Source organism: Peromyscus leucopus, chromosome 17 (genome assembly GCF_004664715.2).
Source record: "Peromyscus leucopus breed LL Stock chromosome 17, UCI_PerLeu_2.1, whole genome shotgun sequence".
Lineage (NCBI taxonomy): Eukaryota > Metazoa > Chordata > Mammalia > Rodentia > Cricetidae > Peromyscus > Peromyscus leucopus.
The window spans coordinates 9,607,996-9,627,611 of record NC_051077.1 but is presented as its reverse complement, the minus strand read 5'-3'; the positions used below and the strand labels follow the sequence as shown (position 1 = coordinate 9,627,611).

Sequence of the window (19,616 nt, the reverse complement as noted above, 5' to 3'; positions counted from 1 at the left end):
TAATTCCAGATATAGTCAAGTTGATAACCAAGACTAGCCAGCACACACCAATGGAACTTTTTTGTTCTTTTTTTTTTTTTTTGGCTTTGGGTTTTTGTTTTTGTCTTTTTTGTTTTTGGGTTTCTCTGTGTCATTTTGGTACCTTTCCTGGATCTAGCTCTGTAGACCAAGCTGGCCTCGAACTCACACAGATCCACCTGGCCCTGACTCCCGATGCTGGGATTAAAGGTGTGTGCCACTGTTGCCTGGCAACACCAATGGAACTTTTAACAATCAGCCATATTGTAGTGACTGTGTAAATGGCAGTGGTGTCTTTAAAAATGAGAGCTAGTCAGCTGTTGCTTCTCCCAAAGTTGGTAAAGCTATACTAAAATAGGATATTTCAAAAGGAAAAAAAATCCCACCGAAGCATCAGGGATGTAGCTCTATGGCAGAGCACTTGAACAAGTCTAACTTCTATCCCTAGTGCTGAAAAAAAAAACCCAAAAACAAACAAACAAACAAACAAAAGATTACTAGAAAAAGATTTGAGGGAACAAAAGGGAGAAAATAGCAGAAAAGCTGACCATGGCTGAGAACTAGCTGGGGAGATCCTCTGGCCTGGAAAGAGAGCATTCTCTCTTGCTTAAATAAAACAAGGCCTCCAACATGGTGTCAGTAGTCCTAAGGTCTGGAGGAGCTGTTACAAGGTTGGGAATGGATGGCTATTTAGTCAGCTAAAGATAGCCCAAGATAAATTGTAGCTGGGCCCTGGACCTGAGACATTCCAGCCTCTCCACCATCATTGAGGTTCTAGTCAATCAGCCTTGCCAAAAGTTCCAGTTTGTACATGTGGCTTCTTTCTGGGAATATATTTCACACGTCATCTTCTTGAGGGCTGGGATTGCAGATGTGGACCACCACTGCCAGACTGTCTGGTTTTTATATAGATGAAGTTTAAATGATGGGAGTTGAAAGGTTATAGTAGCACACGTAAATATACAGACATAGAAAAACTGTCCAAAAGCGTTAGTTTATCTCACAGGAGAATTATATACTGCCTCAGAGGAACAGTTATAGCCTGCCCTCTTTTTTTTTTTTTTTTTTTTTTTTGGTCTCCTATTCTTGCTTAAGTTCACAAATGCATGGAAAGGGCTGGGTATACACTTGTAGTCTTAGCACTCAGGAGGCCAAGGAAGATCGCGAGTTCTAGGTCAGCCTGTGGTACACTGCAAGCCTTTCAATAAAATAATAACAGCACAAAGGTAGATCTCAATTTAAGATTTTGAGCTGGGCGGTGGTGGCACACGCCTTTAATCCAGCACTTGGGAGGCAGAGGCAGGCGGATCTCTCTGAGTTTGAAACCAGCCTAGTCTACAGAGCAAGTTCCAGGATAGGCTCCAAAAGCTACACAGAGAAACCCTGTCTCAAAACAAAACAAGACAAAACAAAAAAACCAAAATAAATAAATAATAAATAAAATGCAAGCTGTGCAAACATGGACATCTAACATGTGAGCTCATCTCGCTTGCGAATTGTAATCACAACCCACTTCCGTTAGGCAGCTCAAAAGAGCCTTTGTGACTATGTACTACTCCTCAGGGAAGTTCTGAGCTTCCCCTCGGTGGTGAGCGCACCAGCAGCCATCTGCTGTCCTTCGCCTTGCTCGGGGCTGTGTCTGCAGACTTGTCCTGACTTGTCAACCCGAGTCCTGCTACATCCCGAGGCTTCAGCGAGCCCGCCCCGCCCCCGGTCGCCCGTCGGTCCAGCTGGAAAGAGCATCTTTCGATTTTTTGAAACCTCACGCCAGCCTGCCAACGCTACAGACTCCGGGGCGGCCCCGCCCCTCGGGGCCAGGCCCCGCCCTCCCCCGCGCTCATTGGCCCATTCAATCCACGCCGGCGCCGAGGCGCGCGCATTGAGCGATGGCAGAGGAGACCAGGAAACGCTGTCCGGGCAGGGCTGCGAGGAACACCTTGCCGGTGCCTCGGGACCTGCAGCTGCCTCCGACCAAGAGAGACCAGCCGGCCTTCAGAGGTGAGCGGCGGCGCGGGGCCTGGGCCGCTCGGCCGCCTCACGGCCTCCTGACAGCCTAGGCCGCTGGCCGTGGGGGGGCGCGCGGCCCCGCGCCTGGGTGGAAGCTGGGGAGGGCAGCGGTTTCGCACCCCGGTCCGGGCTCGGGGCTGCGGGGGCGGGGCCGCAAGGACCCCGGACTGCGCCTGCGCGCGGGTTCGCCCGGGCTGAGCTCCGCAGGTGAGGCTTGGTTTTGCTAGACGGAGTTGAGTCGTCTGCGGCGATAATACGGAAAGCATTTTCTCACCCAACTTCTGTAAGTTGGCCCAAATTGGGAGACTAGTATCGCATCTCTACCGTTGTTTCTTGGAGACTGGCTTTCTGGAACCGTATGTCCAAATGGTGTGCCCTAGGGAACGTGGTATCTGTCTGTCTGTCTGCCTGCGATGTCCGTCCGTCTTTTCTGGTACTGCTGAGGATGGACCCCAGTTCTTTCGTTGAGCAATAGCCTGCCTCACTCCAGACTCTGGACTCCAGGGAATGTGTTTCTTATTCAGGGCAGTTGTGAGCATCTTTCCGGCAAAAATTTTTGGTTTTTCGAGACAGGGTTTGTCTGTGTAAATGCCCTGGCTGTCCTGGAACTCGCTTTGTAGACCAGGCTGGCCTTGAACTCACAGAGATCCACCTGCCGCCGCCTCCCCAGTGCTGGGATTAAAGGCATGCGCTGCTGCCACTCCCGGCTATTCAGGCTAGATTTGTGCGAGCTAGACGCAAGCTAGAGCCCTCTGAGAGGAAAGAACCTAAATTGAGAAATGTTTCCGTAACATCAGGCTGTGGGCAAGTCTGTAGGGCATTTTTTTTTTAATTAGATTTTTGATGATTTGCCAGCATGTGTGTCTGTGTGAGTGTGTCAGATCCCCTGGAACAGGAGTCATAGAAAGTGTGAGCTGTCACATGGATGCTGGGAATTGAACCCGGGTCCTGGAAGAACAGCCAGTCCTCTTTTTGAGACAGGGTTTCTCTGTGTAGCTTTGCGCCTTTCTGGGTCTCTCGCTGTAGACCAGGCTGGCCTGGAACTCACAGAGATCCGCCTGCCGCTGCCTCCAGAATTGATTCTTAAGTGATTGATGGGGGAGGGGGAGGGGGGAGGACCCAGCCCATTGTAGGCGGTGCTTCCCCTGGGCTGTTGGTCTTGGGCACTGCAGAAAAGCAGGCAGAGCAAGCCAGTAAGCAATGTTCCTCCATGGCCTGCACATTCCTGTCCTAACTGCTTTTGATGATGAACTGTTCTGTGGAATTGTGAATAAAAGGAACCCTTTCTTCCAAGTTGCTTTTGGTCAGGGTGTTTTCATCACAGCAACAGTAACCCGATGGCAGCCCCTTTTATGATAATTTCTGATTAATGGGATAATTTCTATAAGTTGAGAAATTTCCTACTATATTGATATAGAAATGATATATTTTCCCAGGGAGGCAGTCCACACACTCAGTGATGAATTAAGGTGCTCTTTGGTAGCATTTGTCCTGCTCTGGCTAATGCCCACGGAGGAGCCAGCCTTGAATAGAAGATTTCAGTAGCTTATGTGTACATTAGGCTTGTGCTTTTTGGTTTGTTTGAGACAGGGTTTCTCTGTGTAGCTTTGGAGCCTTTCCTGGAACTCACTCTGCAGCCCAGACTGGCCTCCGAACTCACAGAGATCCGCCTGGCTCTGCCTCCTGAGTGCTGGGATTAAAGGCAGGCGCCACCACTGCCTGGCAGGCTTGTGCATTTTACATATGCTGTTGCGTCCCAGCCCCAGGTTACACTTTGGACAGTTTAAACAGAGACAGACTAACTAGAAGTCTGAACACTTGGGTAGACGGGAGATTGACACAGCAAAGATAATTGCCAGAATTATTTAAGTATACCAGTGTTGTTCTTTTCTGAATAAATTGTCAGCCAGGGTCATCATTCCCCCTGATGGAGCTATTCAAATTTTTCTGTAAAGCTCCAGTTTTAAAAAATGCTGTGTTGTGGAGGACTCAACACTCAGGGTCCTCTTGTTTTCAACCCCTGAGAAAGTACCTTTGAGGTCAGAACCATCTGTGTCTGAGGTGGTTCTACCACAGCTCCACACGAGAGGCACTAAACTGGTTCCAACAAGTCAGAGTTCAGAGTTCGGGGTCCAAAGGCCTAATACAGTGGTTCTCGACCTGTGGGTCGCATATCAGATATTTACATCATGATTCATAACAGTAGTTATGAAGTAGCAATGAAATAATTTTATGGTTGGGGGTCACCAGGACATGAGGAACTGTTTTAAAGGGTCACAGCATTAGGAAGGGCCCTGTAAGAGACATTAGCCAAGCCTTTTTAATTCCAGTAGCCATTCCAAGAATACCAGGGGCTCTCTAGGGCTTCCCTTCTGTTGGCTACCCTTTCCTCTCTTGCTTCACCATGTTTCTAACTAGTCGCTGACTAGTTACCATAGTGATAGCACTCTTTATTCAAACAGGTATAGAACCTCCCTTTCTCAGCAGCTAGTAGATTTAGGCCTTTTATAGAGTTGTGAGGCTCTATTCATTTTCAGAAAAATATATCCTCTCCAAGGACCAACTGTCATTTGGATGCACAGCCAGGCATAACTCATTAAAGAAACCAGATGATTTTACAAACCTGTTATTACCAGATATAACAGAGCTGGTAAAATTCTTTGTGTCCAGTCTATGGGAGTCCACGGTGGCTAGCCCTGTAGGAAGCATTATGGCCAGTATTACCATGAGTCCAAAGGGAGGAAGAGCCTTGTGATCCCCGTCTGCAAATGTCTCTTGTTGGATTCCTCAAGCTTCTACCATGTGTCTGTCATGTGCCGTGGCTTTCAGGATTGCACTGGGAACAGGGCCGAAGAGCTCTTTTCTATGAGAGGCTGGTGTGGGTGAACTGTCAGTCCAGGTCTCCTCATCCTCCTCAGGTAGGATAGCTGCTGTAACTTAGTGTTTAAATGAGTGCCCACGTTTCAGCCTGCTGTGCTGATTGGCCTTCTTTTTTTTTGTTGTTGTTTGTTTGTTTTTGTTTTTGTTTTCGAGACAGGGTTTCTCTGTGTAGCTTTGCACCTTTCCTGGAACTCACTCTGTAGACCAGGCTGGCCTCGAACTCACAGAGATCCGCCTGCCTTCGCCTCCCGAGTGCTGGGATTAAAGGCTTGTGCCACCACTGCCCAGCGCTGATTGGCCTTCTGACAGAGGCTCTGTCTTATATTATCTAAGACTTTCCTGGGGAGTCCTTACACAGTCTCTTATTGATCCTGAGACCTGGATCACCAGCTTTGCCGAGAGAAGGAATATTGAAGCCAGGCCAAAGGGCATGACCAATTGAACTAGCATGCAGGTCTCATACTAGTTGGGTGACAGGCTCAGGTAAAAGATCCCCCATTTGTAGCACCCTCAGTTCAGGAGACAGTGAAGAGTCTTTGCTATTTGCTTTTGTTGCTTGAGACATATAGGGTGTGGGTGCAGACTCTAAGATCCTCCATTGGGTGAGACTCCTCTGCCTGTCAAGGGAGACTGAGGACTAATTCATCTTTCCTATAGCTAGGGCATTTTCTGGTCTGCTCTGCACCGTGGAGACAGGAACAGCAGACTCTGGCAAGTCTTACTTCCCCATGCATCCTTATTCTGCAATGAGACTAGCATGCAACTTCCTCTGGTATCTGTCCTACCCAGGAAAAGTATCACTCGAGCCCACCATGTAAGTGTATTGTAAATTTGACCCATTTTACTTGAGCATTTAATTCTCTGTACTTAGTTGATCCTTTTTAATGTGTCTGATTTTGAAAAGTATTTTTTATTTAACAAACCTTAAGTTTGCCTTTAAACTTGTTTTGAGTTACCTGCTTTAGGGTTTACCCTTGACAACATATGCAGAAGACTCTGTACTTCAAAGTATAAATTGGTCTCTCTCATTGTCTCTGTAAATGAATTACACTTGTACTTACGTGGCTACAAACACAATTCTGGGCACATAAAGGACATTTAATCACTTTAAATTTTTTTTTTTTTTAGTTTGAGACAAGGTCTCTCTCTATAGCCCTGGCTATCCTGGAATGTACTAACTATGCAGACCAAGCTGGCCTGGAACCCACAGAGCTCCACCTGTCTCTGCCTCCCCAGTGCTGGGACTAAAGGTGTTCGCCACCCACTCAGCCATTTATCCAATTATAAGTGACTGGTCACTAAATCTTATGCCCAAAATCACCTTTGTGGGTTTGTGTGTGTGTGTGTGTGTGTGTGTGTGTGTGTGTGTGTGTGTGTGTCTTTTTTTTTTTTTTTTTTTTTTTTTTCCCAGAGCTGAGGACCAAACCCAGGGCCTTGTCTACCACTGAGCTAAATCCCCAACCCCTCAAAACCACCTTTGTTTTAACAGTTTACAATAAGTTAGCAACATGAGGATTTTGTACTAAGGTAATTTATCCCTGTTAAAATTTCTGAGCCTTAAAAATGACAGTTTTTTTTTTTTAATTGAAGCTCTTTTAGTATCAAAATGCACTTTATACAATAAATACAGTCCATGGAGAAACTGGAAGCCTCTTTCTCCTGGGTAGTGTAGTTTAAAAAAAAAATCTTAAGTCAATTTAACAGAGCTTTTATATTCAGTAGCTCACTTTATCACAAAAGTACAATTATAGTCTGTCAGTTTAATAGACCTTTTATATTCAGTAGCTCATTTTACCACAAGAGTATAATTATAGCAGAGAACAAGAAGATTGGTTGTCATCAGGAGACAGAAGAATAAAAGATGTACAATATACACAGCTCTGTATGACTCAGTTTCTCCAGTTAGTTAAAGCTTAAAGTTAGCAAAGACACAAGTGACAAGACATACATCTTTAAGTCAGCTCTTGTCAACATGGATAGACCACGATATGCATAGGAACATTAGATCATTTTAACTGTTAAGTCTATTAAGTCCTGTTTGACCTGCTCAGACCTCTGTGACTTGGCTTCAAGTTTTTATGGTTTTGTTTCTGTCTTTATTATCTAATTTATCTTATCTAAAAGATTGAACCTAAAGATTAGAGATATAACTTCAAATTTATATCTTAACTTTTTTTTTGACATCTCGCTGATCCTGAGAAAGTTCAGTCTCATCCAGAACTTTAGAGATAGCAACCTTAAATGAGAGAACATTCTGTATAAACAAGAACAAACAAGTTGGGTTGAGTACTCAGAGAGCTAAACATCTGTAATTGTAGCTTTAGCAAACCTTTTTTTTTTTTTAAGTCCTGGAACCATCCAGCTGTCTTAAGCTTTACATATAAATCACCTTGACTGGACAATTTAAAAAATGTGAATACCAACCTGGGCAAGGTGGCTCACACCTTCAATCCCAGTACTTGGGAGATGGAGGCAAGTTGATCTCTGAGTTCCAGGACAGCCAGAGCTACATAGAAAAGCCCTGTCTCAAAAACAAGCAAGCACAAAATTAAATACCATGAGACATAACCCTAACAAATTTGTCATTTGCTGTAAGAAGTTTCCCTAAAAGGGGTGTAGTGCCTCTCCACCCCATAGTTTTTCACAGTCTTTATACCCTATCTCCAGAAACCTTGAGGCCTCATGAAATTAGCGCCTAACTGCATACAGCTGGCTAGGAGGAAAGCCTCACTCAGGTTAGGGTACATAGACCTTGACTCTTCCCCTTGAGGGAATATTAACATCTGACATGTCCAGCTGTGATTATTTTAAGCAGCCACAGCTGGAGTTCTGAAGATGGCAGTTGTTTAGCTAGAACATAAGCGACATCACCTTAATGAAGGAAGGGTGAATCCAAATTACACACAGAGGGTAATACAATAAATTAATACCACCTGTGAGCATACTGTTACACCATTAGGCCCTGTCAGTTTCTGGATAAACTGAATGAAAAAAAGAAATGAAAGGACAGGACATGACTACTCCCAGGTATGGTGGAGGAGAAAGTTTATTGTAGGTGTGTGGGAGAGCGTAGCCAGAGGCAAGGGTATCTGGGAGAGTGCAGAGTGGACATGAACAGGCAGAGTTGGGTGTAGGGGAGAGGGGGAGGGGAAGGGAGAAAGGAGAGAGGGGAACCAGGTGCAGCAGCCGGAGGCCAAAGGTACCGGAGAGTAAGGGTAACCACAATGTCTGGATTATACGGGGAAGAGCCTCTGGGGGAAGGGCAGCCCAGCCCCTGGGCTGGAGAGTGCAGGGTAGAGGGTGGGGTAGCCAGCCATGCCCTATATCAGGTAGGGACTGAGGGATGCTGGGAGAACCTGACTCATTAGCATGTGGAGCTTTAAATTCATGTTTACATCATCTAACACAATTTAGCTGAGGGAGCCCTGTTAAATCTATGCTGCTGGAGTTACTACTGAGATTTAAGACAGCGGGTCTCCTTCAGCCTCCCCATGTATGTTTCCTACTAGCTGTTTTTATTATAGGCATCTTCATACCCTGAGCTATATTGGAAATGTATCTATTGGAAGTAGAAATTGGAAAAAGTTTGCCTCTTAGCTGTTCTCACGCACACAGTGACGTCTTCCACACACGTAAGGCAAAGGAGTCCCAAGGACGGACAGACTCAGTGGAAAGAGCCAGCAATTGGACTCGGCACAGCATGCCTCCAGGCTCCCTCCAGTGACGCACAGCTAAGGGGCTCTCTTCCCAGAAAAACCAGCTGTGCACCCTGGGGCCGCTCTGAGGCGGGGCCCCTGGTCTCCCTGGCTGGCGAGGCTGCCTGGGGTTGTGGCTAGGGTTAAGGAAGGGGAGGGGTCTCCTGCTGCAACTATAGTTACTGCCCGGAGGCTCCAGCAGCCACGTTAGCCCAGGCAGGGCTCAGTGAAGGAGGTACAGCCCCCTCGTGCCCTGCCAGAGAAGTGTTCTTCTCCGTTTAGAGGTACCAGAGCCATTTCCTTGTTCTGAGCAGGATTCAAAATTCCTTTCTTCGTAGGGAAGGAGCTCCAAGTCTTCATTGGACTTGTGTGTGTGTGTGTGTGTGTGTGTGTGTTTACATATCAACCACACCCTCCCTCCCCCAATCCACTCTTTGGGGAGTCAGCAAAGTCTGGCATATCAAATTGAGGCAGGATCAAGGCTGAGCAAGGTATCCCTCCATAGGGAATGGGCTCTGAAAAGCCGGTTCATGCACCCGTGCAGAAAGTTCTGACTGTTGGCTTTACTAGGAAGCTTCCTTAGGCGCCATCTGAGCCCTCTTCTAGCCCACAGGGTGGGGCCAGTCTTGACATCTTTCCTTGTCCTGAAGGTTTGCTGGTGAATTTTCCTAATCTCTGACTGGAGAGTCTGGAGTGCCCTGCAGAGGAAGAGCTGGAAGTGGCCAGGGAGCACTCTTCCTGCAGGACTCCCCCGGCCATTTGAGCAGCCTTTCCAGCAACACGAGTGGCCGCTGGAGAAAGACATCTCACTGAGGACCTCTCTATTTGTTGCATGTTATTTGCATGTCTTCCCTGTGAGGAGTCACTCCACACACTTAGAGAGTAATGAAGGAAAGGCCCTTTAATAGTGCTTAACTAGGTTTTGGCTAACACCCAAAGAAGAGCTGGCCTTGAAGAGAAGATTTCAATAGCTTACATCAGTGGTGTCAACCTTCCTAATGCTGCAACCCTTTAATACAGTTATTCATGTTGTGGTGACCCCAAACCATAAAATTATTTTTGTTGCTACTTCATAGCTGTAATTTTGCTACTGTTATTTATTGTTGTTGTTGTTTTGTTTTTTGAGAAAGGGTTTCTCTGTGTAGTTTTGGTGCCTGTCCTGGATCTCACTCTGTAGACCAGGCTAGCCTCAAACTCACAGAGATCTGCCTGGCTCTGCCTCCCGAGTGCTGGGATTAAAAGGCGTGCACCACTGCGGCCGGCCTACTGTTATTAATCATAATATAAATATCTGTGTTTTCCGATGACCTTAGGTGACCCCTGAGAAAGGGTCATTGGACTCCCCAAAGAGGTTGTGACCCACAGGTTGAGAACCATTGGCATACACACACACACACACACACACACACACACACACACACACACTTTAGGCTTGTACATTTTACATGTGCTGTCATAAGGTTCAGTGTGTGGCTCTAGGTCACAGCGCTAGACTACATGTGCTGTCATTATTAAGCTCCAGGTCTTGACTCCAGGTAATACTTGGAACAGTTTAAACAGAGACAGGAGACTTCCTGTCTGGCCACTTTGAGCATACGGGACATTGATACAGCAAAGATAATTGACAGAATTATTTCTTAAGTACATCAGTGTTGTTCTTTTCCAATAGCTGTTGCCTAGGGTCATGTTGCCTACCTACCTGGCAGAATTATGATTTACTGATAAGAGCACAGAGGACTTTTATAGCAGACCAGGACTTGGTGGTTGTGACTCGACTCTGCCCACCTTGAGCAGCTGTTAGGGGAGATGTCCTTCCTGTGTGACTATAGCCGAAAGGCTGGTCAAGTCTGGAGAATAAGCATTTACATCCTAGCATCTTCAGTCTCACCTCTAACCTGCCTGGCTAGCCTCACTTCCCTGTGGGGTGTTTGTGGGGGCAGTGCTGGTTTAACTAGACCTACTTCGTGTGACTTGATGTCTCCTAAGCAAATCCGTTAGCAAATTCTTTAGAACACCAGTTCTAGTCATTTGAATTACTTCTACATCAGTGCAGTAATTTTCCAAGTGAAATAACTGTTACTCAGCCACATTTGATGTTTTAACTAAAGTTGACTTTGTTACTCCTTCCTCTTTAGAACAAAGAAAAGAAAAACTCAAGGAATATCTGTTAACACGAAAAACAATGTTTTCATACAAACAAGGAAATCAGATATCCAGGTGAGGTCAAGTTTAATTCAGTTGTGCAGAATTCCATTAGAGTTGTCCAGTGAGAACCTAACATGTGCCTCATTTGTAACTTTTACTTTCCTACTAACCATATTTAACTTTAAAAAACGAAATAAATGTTAATAACACAATAATATATACAGTTATGATTCCGGATATTACTACTTCAGCATGTGATCTTTAAAAGCATTAAGAGGCTTGGACATGTATTCCCCCTACCCCAGAGCTGAGGACCGAACCCAAGGCCTTGCACCAAGTGCTCTACCACTGAGCTAAGTCCCCAACCCCTGGATATGTATTTTAGTAGTAGAATGCTTGCCACCAAAAGCACCACAAAAGAAAAAGCACTATGATGGCATTTGACCTTCTCTTTTGGTATCAAGTCTTCAAAAAATCTGGCGTGTATTAGCACTTTCTGCACATCACAATTTGTACCTGTGGCTCCTTTACGTGGATGATGCACTAGATAGTCATTTTCTATATATGTTCAAACTCTTCAAGGGCAACCATTACAGTTTTTTAAAAAATGTATTCTCTGTGTATATTCAGTTGCTTACCCACTTGTGCAGGTACATACAAGATATGGTACACATATGCAGGCCACAGTAACTGACCTTCAGGCACGTGTGCTCTGTGAATGAAACTGAGGTAGTCAGGCTTGGTGACAAGCAGCTGCATCTGCTGAACCATCTCACTGGTCCAAGAGAAAACAGTTTTAAAGCAAAGTGTATGTGTATGTACTGAGATACTGACTTAGGAGCTGTGCTGTAAAAGCCAGTGTTTGGTTTTTATTTTTTATTTTTTGGAAGTCTGCATTCTAAACACCCTGGCCTCAAACTTGAATTCCTTCTGCCCTCAAGTACGGATCATAGATTGGTACCACTGCAGCTGTGATGGATGATTTCATGTGTCTTGGGCTACAATATCCAGTTGTTTGGTCAGACAGTAAGTAGCCTAGATGTTGCAGTAAAAGAATCTTTTAAGGACAGGCATAGTGGCACATGCCTTTAATCCCAGCACTCTGAGGCAGAGGGCTGTCTGTGAGTAGGGGACCAGCCTGGTCTACAGAGCGAGTTCCAGGACAACCAGGGCTACACAGAAACCCGGTCTTGAAAAACAAAAACAAACAAAATAGAAGAAGAGAATCTTTTTGGTGTGACTAATATTTGAATCTGTGACTTTGAGGACAGCAGGTGGCCCTCTGCCTAGGTGGACTTCATCCAATAGAAAAGCAGAGTTGGAGGGTGATAATCTTGCTCTGCAGTTGTTAGGAATTAAAGTTTCATTAGCTCTAAAATACCAGATTTTGTCAGTTTTATCAAATAACACGGTTCCCACATTTTGCCATACTTTCTGAACTTGTGAATCTGTTTTAGAATTACTGGAATATCTAATTGACAATAAATATTTTATTTCCTATCTTGATTTTACATGCACTTGGTATCATTTGCCAAGGGATAGTCAGATACTATACTAGTCTATGGCTTAAAAAAAGTTGGGCTAAGGCTTTAAATGCATCTTGTCTACTCCATTAACTACACAAATCTTAATTCACTTGCCTAAATTTAAAATTTAAAATATGGGACCTTGACTATAGCTCAGTGGTAGAGCATTTGCTTGGTTTGTACACACAAGCTCCCTTCCCTAAAAGTAAATCTCCTTCATACAGAACTAATTATTATCTTTTTTAAACTAATAGAGATCAGAAAGTGAAGACGTCTGAAGATCAGGTCCAAGAAGGGAAGAGAGTTCTGAAACTCAAAACAGAAATGGTAAGATATGTGTCTAGCACTCAGACCTTTCCTACATTGTTATGAAGAAATGAGTTCTGAAATACTGAGTCCTCTTAACTCTTGTAGGCCGATAAAGAAAATATTGGAAACACAAGAAACTGCATTCCATTAAAAGCTGGTGACGTAACCAGTTCAGAAAGACACAACCTGAAGGATAACATTCAAGCTGTGCAGTTATTATCAACTCGAGGTGATTTCCAAGGACAGACAATGACGTCAGACCAGGCAAGTCACCTTAAAGACAATAAAAAGATGCAAGCAACACCAGAAAAGCCCAGACAGGATGCTAACGTGCCCAAAAAACGAGCGCTAGGCTATTATCATGGCCAGGTAGTTCAGTCCAAGATTAATTCATTTAGAAAGCTTCCAAATGTCAAAGGTGACAATCTGGCAACAAGCAAGAAACTTCCTGCTACTGTGTCCAAAACCGCAAAGACTCAGTCTGTGTCTGCAAATGCCATCAGTGTAAGAGCCTCAAACGTGACTGCTGCCACCAAGTGTGTCAACGCTAAGTCTGTGAGCACTACATCCAAGAACACGCTTGTGCGACCACCCATTAGAAGCCTCCACGGTGATACCCAGGGCGCTGTGAAACAGGGTCTCGGCAGGACCCTCGCCAACGTGACTGTCAGAAAGGGGCCTTTTAAAAAAGAATCACTACGATCAGAAGCGGTTGCATCTGTTGTTGATACCCGTCCTCAGGACAGGAAAAGAGATAAGGCACCGTCAAGAAGCGTGACATCTGAAGGTGTAGCCAGGACTAATTTGTCTAATACCAGACTGATAGAAAAGTCAAAAAATGCCGACCAGCGCAGATACACAGTAGCAGGAGCAACTGCTCATAGATCAGTTCTGCCCAGAGAAACCACAGAAGAGAGAAAGTAAGTAGACAGAATTCACTGTCTTCTTAATTTTTAGTAGAATACCATTTGTGAATTTGGCTTGTAATTTCCTTGAATGTATTAGAATTTCTTTAATCGATTATTTTCTGCCACGCAGTCAGATTTATGTATGGAGTAACAAGTCTAAAAAGTTATATGTTTTAAGTGTAGTTTGCTGGTTGCTTTTGATCTCAGCTGAACGCTAATAATAACAAGTGAGAAATATTTATAACATAGCCATTTGAAAATGCATCCTTTGGTGCTTTTTTTTTTTTTTTTTTTTTAGAATTTATTTATTTTATTATTTTTATTCTTTTCTCAAACATTACATCCCAACAGCAGTTTCCCCTTCCTCCCCTCTTCCCAGTTCCTCCTCCCACCTCCACTCTCCCCCAGATCTACTTTTCCTCCCTTTCCCTTCAGAAAAAAGCAGGCCTCCCAGGGATGTGTGTGAGAGGGCATTGGCTCCTCTGGAACTGGAGTTACAGGTGGTTGTGAGCCTCCTGATGTTGGTGTCAGGAACCAAACCTGGGTCCTCTGCGAGAGCAGTAAGCACCCTTAACTTCTCAGCCATCTCCCCAGCTCCCATTTGGATCCCAGCTCTTGGATCCTTTGAACATATTTGGTCTTGTTATGTTCAAGAGTTCACCTCTGCAAACAAATAATACATTGTATGTTCCACCAGTTTAGAACTTAGTTTTCTTGATTTGTGTATGGGTGTTTGGCATACATGGATGTCTATGCACCATGTGTGTTCCTGGTGCCCACAAAGGCCAGAAGAAGGTGTCAGGCCCCCTGGAACTGGAGTTACACATGGTTGTGAACCACATGACGATGCTGGGAATCATTCATACCAGGGTTCTCCGGAAGAGCAGCTGGTGCTGTTGCGCCATCTCTCCAGCCCCAGATGACTTGAAATATATTCACCTACCTTCTAGCAGGATGCCATCATCAAAATCAAAGTAACGTTCATGTCCTGCTTCTGCTTGTAGAGCTCGAATGGCTGAGTGGAGAACTGGCAAAGGGAAGGGGCTGAAAAGGCCTCCTAATTTAGTAGCTAATCAGTCTGAGCCCAAAGGGCCAAGTGAAAACCCAGTCGAGTCCTTTTGGACTACCATGGCAGAAGAAGATGAACAGAGACTGTTTACCGAAAAAGTAAACAAGACCATTTCTGAATGCCTGAACCTGATCAATAAGGTAGAGTCCTCTTTGAAATACGTATGGCTGTTTTGCCTGTATGCATGTCCATGTGTGTGCCTGGTGCCTGCAGAAGATAGAAGAGGGTATCAGATCCCTGGAACCCGATTTACAGATGGTTGTGGGCCATGTGGATACTGGGAACTGAACCCAGATCCCCTGGCAGAGCCATCTCTCCAGCCTTCAAGGTAGAGCCTTCATTTTTGTACATCTTATAATTTAGAAATGTTTTTTATTTTTTATTTATTTTGTTTTTTTTTTCGAGACAGAGTTTCTCTGTGTAGCTTGAAACTCACTTGGTAGCCCAGGCTGGCCTCGAACTCATAGAGATCCGCCTGGCTCTGCCTCCCGAGTGCTGGGATTAAAGGCGTGCGCCACTACCGCGCCGGCCTAGAAATGTTTTTTTTAAAAGATTTTATTTATGTACTTAAATGAGTTTATTGTTAGGGTCTGAGAGAAGCCCCCAAGAAAGACAACAGTCACATAATGCAATTAGCAAGAGCATTTATTTCCAGCATGTTGGGGTGGCAAACAATTAGCGACCCAGAAGGGAGGTCTCAAGCTCTTTTTAAGCAGTTAGGGGAGTTCCACGGAGGAGGGATTAATTTGGTGCTGATTGGTAAAGGAAAGATTAGTCTGGGAGCTGATTGGTTAGAGGCTGTATTGGTTAGGGGCTTCTTGACCGGAGGGTAGGACAAACTACCTTTAGCTAGCAGAAGGCTGGGGAGTGGGGGTTGGGGGGGAATCTGCTGAGCCAGCAGAAGGGGCTTCAGGGTGCCTGCTGAGCCCCCAGAAGGCTATGGGGTGCCTGCTGATTGGTTGCCCCTGAGCTGTGGTCTTCCCGAGAACTGCTTGCTCAGCTCCAGCCAGTTCCATCCAGTAAACTGAAACTGAGGCCTGGTCCCGGCAGGGCTCTTATTAGAAACCTGTCCTGGCTCTGGTCTGGCTCCCCAGCCCTCTCATTTATGTGTATCACATGTATGCAGATGCCAGTGGAGGCTAGAAAGTGTTGGGTCCCTGAATCTGGAGTTTATAGTCAATTGTGAGCTGCCCAACGTGGGCTCCAGGAACCAACTCAGGTTCTCTGATGGAGCATCACATGCTCTTGACTGCTAGGCTGTATATCCAGCTCCCACTAGAAACTTTTTATATATATATTGCTCACTGTTCTTGACTATAGTCAGATTTATTAGTTGTTCATAATTCATAATTTGTAGCTCACACATTTTATCTCTTGGTATTTCAGGGATGCCCAAAAGAAGAAATTTTAGGCACATTGAATGACCTGATTCATAATATTCCAGATGCTAAAAAACTTGTTAAATATTGGATATGTCTTGTACGTATTGAACCAATCACAAGTCCTATTGAAAATATTATCTCAATCTATGAGAAGGCCATTCTGGCAGGGGCTCAGGTAAGATCAAAATTTACGGATCTTCAGTTTTACAGTGTAAACAATTCAGAGTTATTTTGGAGCACATCACAGTGTAACTTGATAAGATTGATTTTATAATAGTAGTAATGAGTATTTAAAGACCACAAAAGGACCTGGAAATCTAGGTCAGTAGTAGTAGAGCATGGAGGCACAGGATTCAGTATGAGCAGAAGAAACAGTGAAGGCTACAAGGATTGCATTATGCATGCTTTTCAACCTTCTAAAACTTTTCATTTGTGTACTAGGGGTTATAAGACTTCAGAAAATAGATATATGCTGAAATATAAATGTAATGAGACAGAATATTTTAGCACAAAATAACCTATGTGATTCCTATGATGGACCAGAAGGGACATTACATAATATTATGCTGCTGGCGTAGTGATTTGAAAAGTGAGTCAAGGCTGGAGATAGAAATTGTAGAGAAAGAGCTGACACTGAAGCAGGCATTGGGAAACAAGAGCCAAAACTGGTCAAGAAATTGAAAACAGAACTGATTATTCTAGGACTGAATTCTGAAACTAGGACTGTGAGCCAGGGCTTCCATTTTATAACTAATCTGTATCACTAAGCATGGTGGCTCTAAGGAACACAGTAAGTGCTTTTAATATCTATCAGATAATGAAATTTGAACATGTGAAATATGGTAGGTTGACCAACCTTAAGATATTCAGGGATGGATTTAATAGTGTGAGACAAAATAGACATAGGACTTAATATGTTTGTTAAAAAGAGCTTTTAGACTGTATAATCAGCTATGGAACAGAGGATAACTTTCCATCTGCTCATTAATTTTGTCCCTATCAAGCAACCATTACTAGTTATAAAGGCCTAAAAATTAGAGGATTTTTTTTTCTTTTAATGATAAAATTCTGTCCTTTAAGTTCACGTTTCTTATTCTATTAAGTTGAAAAAAAAATAACCATTTTCAGTCTTAACAAATATTTAAGATTGGAAAAATTTTCACTGTGTCTAATATTTTCTATTGAAATAACCTTATTTTTGACCATGTAAACTCCTTTGTTAAAAAACATTTTTTAAATTTAAGCCCATTGAAGAGATGCGACAAACAGTCATAGATATTCTAACAATGAAGAGTCAAGAAAAAGTTAATTTGGGTAAGTTTTCCTTCAGGTGAGTTGTAATTTTGCTAAAATCTACTGGTTTGGTTTTCCTTTTATTTTATTTAACGTTTTAAAAGTCAGGTCTTCTCCATGTACTTCCATTGACCTGCTTCTAAAATTGAGTGGATGTCTTTAGGGCTGGCGATGTGTTTTTTTTTTAAGAAGATCTTTGGTCTTGTCAAGTACATTCTTTGGGATGGGCCCAACCACACCAATCATTAATAAGACTATGCTCCACAGGCTTGCCCACAGGGCAGTCTTGGGTGGGTATTTTCTCAATTGAAATTCCCTCTTCCCAAATGACTCTAGCCTGTGTCAAGTAGACATTATTCTAGCTAGTACATTCCTTTTTATAGGTACCAACAACCCTTTGATCTTACTTCACTTAAAATGTTCTCTCATTTAATGGTTGTTCTTCAACTGTCTTTCATGGTGCATAATCTTAAGAACTGGGATGGTTTCCTTCTTAAATTGGTATCTGCACAAAGGATATTAAGTATTTGTTAAACCCTTGGCAGCAGTCTGTACATAGAAAAAGTAATGATTGGGAGATGCAGTTTGGTTCTGTCATTTTGAAATTTTAAGTTTACATCTTCAAATTTTTCTATAGGAGAAAACAGTGAGGAGGCTCATGCAACCAAGGGACATACCCAGGAAGTCAAAATTGAAGAAACAAGTGTCAGTCTAGAACCAGGAAATCCAGGAGAGGAGATTGAGTGTCAAAGAAACGTTGAAGGTTGTGAAGACAACCAAGACAGCAAAACAAAAGATCAAATCGACGATTTTATAACCCCTGATTCAAAATCGGAAGCAGGTTGCCTAATTAGGTATAATGTATCTTCTACACCATGCTTACAAAGGTAAATGTTTAAAATGGAATGGGATTTGTATTCTCACTTCAGTGGTAATTTTGTTTAAAAAAATGTTAATGCTAAGGGTCAGATCCAGAGCCTGATCATGATGGCTCATGTCTGTAGTTGCAACACTGGGGAGACCGAGGCAGGCAGGCTGCTGTGGACTGAAGTCTAGCCTCGACTACCCTGTTTCAAACAAAACCAGGAAAAAAATTTCCAAGTATAAGGTCGTCGGGACATTTCACCTTTCAATTACTGTATTGGCTGTTTTTTCCTACACGGTGCCACTTGCAAAAGCTAGACTTGGTTTCCACCACAGGCAGTCTGTACCACCCTCACCTTTCCCCAGGCTTTTTTTTTTTTTTTTTTTTTTTTAAGACAGGGTTTCTCTGTGTAGTTTTGGTGTCTGTCTGGATCTCGCTCTGTAGACTAGGCTGGCCTCGAACTCACAGAGATCTGCCTGGCTCTGCCTTCCGAGTGCTGGGTTTAAAGGCAAGCACCACCGCTGCCCAGCCCCCCAGGCATTTTTTTAAAGATTTATTTTTTTGGTATGTGGGTGTTTGGCCTGTTATGTGAATCTTTGCACCACGTGAGTGTAATACCCACAGAAGCCAGAAGAGGGTGTTGGATTCCCCTGGGACTGGAATAACTTTAGATAGCTGTAAGCTACCTGTCGTGTGAGGCTAGGATTTGAACCTGGGTCCTTCTCTCCAAGCATTTTCAAAATGAAGACATTTTTGGTTTACATTTATCAGTGTTTTAATAGCTGTAGTGCTTGGAAGTGAGAAATCAGGCTTTTACATCTACTCGAGTGCCCGCATAATGCAAATTGCTCACTTCTAGGAACTTGTGTTACCTCTCCCTCTCTATAAGACAGTCTGTCCCATGGTTGTCACATAGAAAGAAGTGCACTATGAGAAACAAAGTATAAGATAAACACTTGAACATGTTTTTGAATTTGTGAAATATTTTTGTGTTTTTCAGTATGAAAAAGAAGATACAACATGGTAAAAATTCCACATTTAAAGAGCTGAAGTTTCTCACACCAGTGAGGCGTTCCCGACGCATTCAAGACAAGTCTTTACAGCTGCCGGACATGTTAAAAGACCACGACCCTTCTGTGTCTTCCCTGGAACAGCTGTCTGAGTTGGGAGAGGATGCTTTTGTTTGCCGTCCTAATGCAGCCCTGTGCCCCATGTTCTCTGAGACCGACCTAGTGGGAGAGAAATAGTGCTCCTGAGCAAGGAGCTGTTGTCTTACTCCTGTGGTGGTTTGTTACGTACAGCTCTAATAGGTCTGGAGCTGCCCACGTGCCGAAGTACAGTACGGTGAACTTCTTTAGCTGCTTTATTGTTTTTAAGATCTAATTTTAGCTTCCTCACTTTACTAATTCCTTACACTAATGCTGCATAGTCATAAAGTGTAGTCTATATAAATTTATATTTTTACAGTGACTTTGTACCTAATGTGTTTATAATAAATATCTGTATAGTGTTCCGGTGA

General features: G+C 43.7%; 1 protein-coding gene across 5 annotated transcripts; it reads left to right on the top strand.

Annotated features, from left to right (window-relative positions):
- The first annotated feature begins 1,874 nt into the window (after nt 1–1,874).
- Ckap2 (cytoskeleton associated protein 2) lies at nt 1,875–19,616 on the top strand. 5 transcript variants are annotated; one of them, XM_037211625.1, is made up of 10 exons: nt 1,926–2,016; nt 5,563–5,719; nt 10,736–10,817; nt 12,526–12,598; nt 12,686–13,500; nt 14,493–14,697; nt 15,944–16,114; nt 17,184–17,253; nt 17,870–18,119; nt 19,098–19,616. In XM_037211625.1, the coding sequence occupies exons 3-10, from the start codon at nt 10,783–10,785 to the stop codon at nt 19,342–19,344; spliced, it is 1,866 nt and encodes a 621-aa protein (XP_037067520.1). In that variant the 5' UTR covers nt 1,926–2,016; nt 5,563–5,719; nt 10,736–10,782; the 3' UTR covers nt 19,345–19,616. The 5 variants fall into 5 exon arrangements, with proteins under 5 accessions (XP_028716778.1, XP_037067520.1, XP_037067522.1 ...); XM_028860945.2 differs by lacking the exon at nt 5,563–5,719 and having other exon boundaries at nt 1,875–2,016; XM_037211627.1 differs by lacking the exons at nt 1,926–2,016; nt 5,563–5,719 and adding an exon at nt 2,186–2,232.